Here is a 7,158-nt window from a genome sequence, read left to right as displayed (position 1 = left end):
TGATGGGACTCGCGCTATAGAAAAGTTATTTATTATTATTATTATTATTATTATTATTGATTTGTGTGTACCTTTATTTACGTCAAGTTTTGCGCGAGAAGACCGGGAACATCTACTCTCAAGGAAGTGAACAGAAACTATCTTACGACAACGATCAGCAATGTGGAGGAGATAGTGTGTGTGTGTGTGTGTGTGTTTGTGCGTGTGTGTGTGTGTGTGTGTGTGTCTGTGTGTGCGTGCGTGCGTGCGTACGTACGTGTGAGTGTGTGTGTGTGTGTGTGTATGTATGTGTGTACGTGTGCATGCGTGCGTGCGTGCGTGCGTATAGGCAGATTCCAAAACTAAATGTTGCTTAACGTTTTGGCTTGAGTGTGTTTGGCTGCTGCTGAACTGCAGGTGTAAAACAAAACAAATGAAATCAGCCTGCGAGTGTCATATGCTGCAAGCCGTGCTTAGAAGAACACTGCCGTAGCGTTGGACATAAGAGTGTAAGTTTTGACCCGCTACTTTTATTCATTGATTTATATTTCAAGGTATTGATTTGCTTATTTATCTAAATGTGTATGCATGTGTGTCACAAATGAAAACTAAGAAAGACGAAAGGACTTGGTATTCAAGACTTGTCGTAACTTGTGTGTGTGTGTGTGTGTGTGTGTGTGTGTGTGTGTGTGTGTGTGTGTGTGTGTGTGTGTGTGTGTGTGTGTGTGTGTGTGTGTGTGTGTGTTTAGTTCGTGTATATTTTTCATATAATCATTGTTTTCTCTGCAAAACGTACTGCATGCTTGTAGCTCATTGTGCCATTCCTTTACGAGGTGAGATCTGCTTTTGTTCAGTACGGCATGGTTAGAGGTGCTCAAGAATTATCACGGTTCGTTGATTAACTCACACACACACACACACACACACACACACACACACACACACACACACACACACACACACACACACACGCGCGCGCGCACACACACAAACTTACACTCACACATTGTTAGTATCCAATAACACGCTTTGAACATCCACCTTCACCTTTTAATCTCACTCCGTTTCATTTTTTTCTCTCCAGTTCTGACCAAGTTTGAGCTGACATCATCACAACTATGACGTCAAAAAGCGAACAGCTTACGTCAGATCAGGCGTCTCGCGAGACTCCCACCCTTGACAAACACAGCCACCTGCCTTTTTGGGAGCCGGGCTGCGGTCACTATGGCAACACGCTGGGAAAACGAACCAACCTTCTGATTGAATCTTCAAAACCTTTCATCCTGTCTTTTATTGGTCAGTCCACAACTCAAGTTGACCAGCAAAGAGCGTGTGTGTGCCTTTCATTTACTGCAGAATATAAAGGAGTCTTTGTGTTACACTACAGTGACACGATTTTTTACTTTTTTAAAATCAAGATATTTTTACAATATTTGATTTTTTTCTTTCTTTTTAAAGACATGAGCTTTCAAGCACTTTCTGTACTACCCGTCATACACAAAAAAACTAGGCAGATGGGTTTGAGGTCTTTGTGATGAGGCTGTTGATTGTAAAACCAATTATATGACTAACAAGAAATTCCTCCGAGGTAGGAAAAACACCCCCGTCCTTACCATTCTCACTGCCACCAACTGAGAAGGTTATTTCCCTTTGACCATTAATATGTCCCTCTATAAGTCCTTGTAGAATCTTAATCCACCAATAACTCCCTGACCGTGTGTTTGACTGGTCCCAAATTTTGTAAGGACCGTCTCAGGAATGTATAGAACCTGTTCACCAAGTTTGGTGACGATCGGTCCGTTCATTCTTGAGATCTATATGCGAACATAAACACACAAACAAACAAACAAACACATCGACCGAATCCTATACACACCCCTATACCGGGGGTGTAAAAAGGCCATTCATTCCCCTACCTTATTCAGACAAGAGATTGACTTTACACGAGGTAGTGTCTATGCAGTGGAACCTACAACACCCCCCCCCCCCCCCCCCCCGAAATCAAATTCCTCAAATAAAAGGTGCCCGTGTTAAAATCGGAAAATCATCAGAACAACTGCAACGAAACATATTTTGCATGTCATTAGAAAAAACAATTAAATCTGCATCAAAAACAGTCAGTTTTGTCCACATACCTTGACTAACATAGACACTATGGCATGCTGAGCGGTGTAGGTGTCAATCAACTCAGAAGGTATAATGGGCAGTTTTTTTTAAAGTCGTTTAAGCGGGTAATGAGACAAAAACCGGTACACTTTAGCAACCCCTTAACGCATCGCCTTTAAGTGACTTGTGCTAACACATGTCGTAAACTAACGCATGTCGTAAACTAACACATGTCGTAAACTACACACCGAATCTTAAGACATGTGAGATATTAGTTCTGCTGTTATGCGACATGCCAGAAAGAGTTTTGAAAATAAAGCTGTAAAGGTTTGGAAATGTGAATGAATGTTTTATGGCAAGGAAACATGTTATCATGCTGAAGCATTAAGTCAAGGCTAGGAAATTTGACTGAATATATTTTGATGTTGTTGCATTAAGTCATGCAAGGTTATACAAGGGCGGATCCAGGATCTTAAGGAAGGGGGGGCCCATCCAAACTTTTTTGCACAAACTTGAAGGTGCGAAGTGCCTGAAATGAGGGCGCAAAGCGCCATGCCCACCCCCCCCCGGTTTTTTCTCTTTTTCAAGGAAGCAAAATGCTGCAATCTAGGGCCACCTGAGCTCAGAAATTGTCATTTAATCATCTCTCTCTCTCTCTCTCTCTCTCTCTCTCTCTCTCTCTCTCTCTCTCTCTCTCCACCCTCTCTCTCTCTCTCTCTCTCTCTCTCTCTCTCTCTCTCTCTTTTTCTCTGAAGGGGGGGCCTGGGCCCTTTAAGCTCCCCCCCCCCTAAATCCGCCACTGCTATAGAATTTGACTGAATGCTTTGATGTTCTTGCTTTAGGATCGTCGCGATATAACCTTCGTGGTTGAAAACGACGTTAAACACCAAATAAAGAAAGAAAGAAAGTTGCTTTAGGTCAAGGCTATGAAATATGACTGAACGTTTTGATGTTGTTGCATTACATAAAGGCAGTGACATCTGATGAATATTTTGATGTTGTTGCATTACGTCATGCAAGGCTATGGAATGTGACTGAATGTGTTGATGTTCTTGCTTTAGGTCAAGACTATGAAATATGACTGAACGCTTTGATGTTCTGGAATTACGTCAAGGTTAGGACATATGACTGCATGTTTTAATGTTCTTGACTTAATGCTGAACAGCATGAAAACTTGAATGAAGTCGAAGCAAGGACATGTGACTGGACGTGTTGATGTTGACGCTACAAGTGTTCCGTGAGTGACTGGACGTGTTGATGTTGACGCTACAAGTGTTCCGTGAGTGACTGGACGTGTTGATGTTGACGCTACAAGTGTTCCGTGTGTGACTGGACGTGTTGATGTTGACGCTACAAGTGTTCCGTGTGTGACTGGACGTGTTGATGTTGACGCTACAAGTGTTCCGTGTGTGCAGACGCCGTGCCGGTGAAGAAGGGACGCGTGTTTACTGTAGGTGACTACGGAACCAACGATGGTGCCAGCTCCATGTCACTCATAACCAGCGTTATCGGTAGGTCACTCATTTCATGCATTCCATTTCTGTAGCGTTAACTCGTTTCCTTCCTTCCTTTACTGTAGCATTAACTCGTTTCCTTCCTTCCTTTACTGTAGCATTAACTCGTTACCTTCCTTCCTTTACTGTAGCGTTAACTCGTTTCCTTCCTTCCTTTACTGTAGCATTAACTCGTTACCTTCCTTCCTTTACTGTAGCATTAACTCGTTACCTTCCTTCCTTTACTGTAGCGTTAACTCGTTACCTTCCTTCCTTTACTGTAGCATTAACTCGTTACCTTCCTTCCTTTACTGTAGCATTAACTCGTTACCTTCCTTCCTTTACTGTAGCGTTAACTCGTTACCTTCCTTCCTTTACTGTAGCGTTAACTCGTTTCCTTCCTTCCTTTACTGTAGCATTAACTCGTTACCTTCCTTCCTTTACTGTAGCGTTAACTCGTTTCCTTCCTTCCTTTACTGTAGCATAAACTCGTTACCTTCCTTCCTTTACTGTAGCGTTAACTCGTTTCCTTCCTTCCTTTACTGTAGCATTAACTCGTTTCCTTCCTTCCTTTACTGTAGCATTAACTCATTTCCGTCCTTCTTTTACTGTAGCACTCGTTTCCTTCCTTCCTTTACTGTAGCATTAACTAATTTCCTTCCTTCCTTTACTGTAGCGTTAACTCGTTTCCTTCCTTCCTTTACTGTAGCGTTAACTCGTTTCCTTCCTTCCTTTACTGTAGCATTAACTCGTTTCCTTCCTTCCTTTACTGTAGCGTTAACTCGTTTCCTTCCTTCCTTTACTGTAGCATTAACTCATTTCTTTCCTTCCTTTACTGTAGCATTAACTCATTTCCGTCCTTCTTTTACTGTAGCACTCGTTTCCTTCCTTCCTTTACTGTAGCATTAACTAATTTCCTTCCTTCCTTTACTGTAGCGTTAACTCGTTTCCTTCCTTCCTTTACTGTAGCGTTAACTCGTTTCCTTCCTTCCTTTACTGTAGCATTAACTCGTTTCCTTCCTTCCTTTTCTGTAGTGTTAACTCGTTACCTTCCTTCCTTTTCTGTAGTGTTAACTCATCTCGTTCATCCATTGACGAGGTACTGATGTCTTTAAATGTCTGACGAGTAACTGGTTTCGTTCATTTACTGACGGGTTACTGATTTCGTTCATTTACTAACGAGGTACTTATTTTGTTCATCAACAAAAGAGAAACTGATTTCTTTCATTTACTGATAAGAAACGAAATTCGTTCATTCACTGATGAGTAACAGATTTTGTTTATCTATTGATAAGTTACTGATTCATTCATTCGCTTATGAATAACTGTTTTGATTATTCACTGATGAATAACTGATTTCAAAGGCCCATTGTCTGTGCATCTCTGTGTACGATGTGTGATATATGTATTGTCTGTGTATCTCTGTGTTCATGTGTGATATATTTATTGTCTGTGTATCTCTGTGTACATGTGTGATATATTTATTGTCTGTGTATCTCTGTGTACATGTGTGATATATTTATTGTCTGTGTATCTCTGTGTTCATGTGTGATATATGTATTGTCTGTGTATTTCTGTGTTCATGTGTGATATATTACAAGTCAAGTCAAACAGTTTATTTACCAAATGCAAAGCACAGGATTTTGTTATGGTGTATGCATAAAACTTCACACTCCTTCCACACGCATATATCACAACAACTATGTACAGACAAAGTGTTCAATCTCACTGGGCCCACTACGTGTGCACACCAACCAGACAGTTCAAAACGGACTGGTTGTTCCTTTAGCACCAATCTGACAGGAGCAATCACAGGTTGCATGGATAAAGATAAATGAATTCCCTAAAAATCATATCTAAAAATATAGTCATCAATATAATAAATCCGAGTACATGCTAACACAGTTATTCAAGGGACACAACCCTTACATCTATTAAGATATTTCATTTAAGGATACTCGATCCATTTCAAAACTTTAACTGACACATATCACAGATCTAACAGATCTAAGAACGATCCACCATTGAGGCCGCAAGGACTGCCTCAGGAAAGAAACTGTTTCTGAAACGAGAAGTCCTGCTCTTCAGAGCGCGGAAGCGCTTGCCTGACGGGAGGAGCTCGAACAGATGGCCGGCTGGGTGAGATGAGTCTGCCACTATACCCCTAACTCTCTTTGCTAAACGTGAGCTGTACAGTGAGGCGACTGACGGAAGTTCGCAACCCACAATACGAGACGCTTGTCTGACAATGCGCTCCAGCTCTTCCTTGTTCCTAGCACTGGCACCGCTAAACCACACGGTGACTGAAAAACACAGAATGCTTTCTACAGTGGCCCTATAGAACTGCTTTTGGATGGCTTGGTTCAGTCTAAATTTCTTCAGCTGTCTAAGGAAGTGAAGCCTCTGCTTACTTGTATCAGGACACCTGCGAGAGAAACAAGGAGACACGCTGCCCATTCAGATTATCTACGAAGACCAGGAGAAGAACGACTTCAACAGCCTCTTCCGTCGCCTGTCAGGTATTTCATTTTTTCTACGCCTGTTTTGGCAATGCAAACTGTCTGGCGCGTAGCGTAGTGTTCATGACGTCGTCCTTTGTTAGGAAGGTTCGAGGTTCGAATCCCGGTCGGTCCTGGTAATTTTCTTTCAGATATAAAAGGTCAACTAATATGTAGACCTACCAGTTCTCTATTCCGTCTTCGTGTGTACACGCAAGTACAAGTCCAAGTACACACACAAACAGCCCTGTCATCTATGACAGAGTTTGTTGGGTCGAAGAAAAAGGAACATTTCCAACACGCATCCCCGCAACAGGAGTATGACTACCTGAATGGCGGTCATACTTTTAAAAGCCCACTAGTGTCTATTATTGTACTTGGCAGTCGAAGCAAAGAAGAAGAAGAAGAAGAAGAAGAAGAAGAAGAAGAAGAAGAAGAAGAAGAAGAAGAAGAAGAAGAAGAAGAAGAAGAAGAAGAAGAAGAAGAAGAAGAAGAAGAAGAAGAAGAAGAAGAAGAAGAAGAAGAAGAAGAAGAAGAAGAAGAAGAAGAAGAAGAAGAAGAAGAAGAAGAAGAAGAAGAAGAAAATTAGTTTCAAAGGTTCGTACAGAGCTACACCAATCAGTTTATAATAGTGCAATGTATACAACTAAACCAAGAAAGACAAACACTTTAAAACTAGTATGAATATTCATATGTTCAACACCGCGTTTAATACACATCTTATTCATGCTTTTGCCATTGTTTATACCGTACTTTCAGATGAATCCAGTTACATGTCCAAATTCTGCAACGTGTTTCCCATGGCAACCAACATCGATTTCTACCAGCAGTGCGTCCCCGATGGCACATATGATGTCATCTTGTGCATGATTGCAACTCACTGGTTGGAGAGCGTGTACGTACACGTGTGACAATATCACCGTGTGTAGCATTCAAGGCCGCCTAAAGGCACAGTCTTTCTCGTACACGTGTATTCACGCACCGTTTGTAGCATTCAAGGCCGCTTAAAGGCACAGTCTTTATCGTACACGGGTATTCACGCACCGTGTGTAGCATTCAAGGCCGCTTAAAGTCACAGTCTT

General features: G+C 41.7%; 1 protein-coding gene across 1 annotated transcript in view; it reads left to right on the top strand.

Annotated features, from left to right (window-relative positions):
- The first annotated feature begins 438 nt into the window (after positions 1-438).
- LOC138950313 (uncharacterized) overlaps positions 439-7,158 on the top strand; it is a 15,563-nt gene continuing 8,843 nt past the window's right edge. The window contains exons 1-5 of the mRNA XM_070322061.1: positions 439-488; positions 1,064-1,275; positions 3,501-3,596; positions 5,999-6,097; positions 6,836-6,971. Of these exons, the coding sequence (XP_070178162.1) occupies positions 1,098-1,275; positions 3,501-3,596; positions 5,999-6,097; positions 6,836-6,971 (509 nt within the window). The 5' untranslated portion in view covers positions 439-488; positions 1,064-1,097. The remainder of the gene's footprint in view (positions 489-1,063; positions 1,276-3,500; positions 3,597-5,998; positions 6,098-6,835; positions 6,972-7,158) is intronic.

This window comes from Littorina saxatilis, linkage group LG16 (genome assembly GCF_037325665.1).
Source record: "Littorina saxatilis isolate snail1 linkage group LG16, US_GU_Lsax_2.0, whole genome shotgun sequence".
Taxonomy (NCBI): domain Eukaryota; kingdom Metazoa; phylum Mollusca; class Gastropoda; order Littorinimorpha; family Littorinidae; genus Littorina; species Littorina saxatilis.
This window is presented reverse-complemented; position numbering and strand designations above follow the sequence as displayed.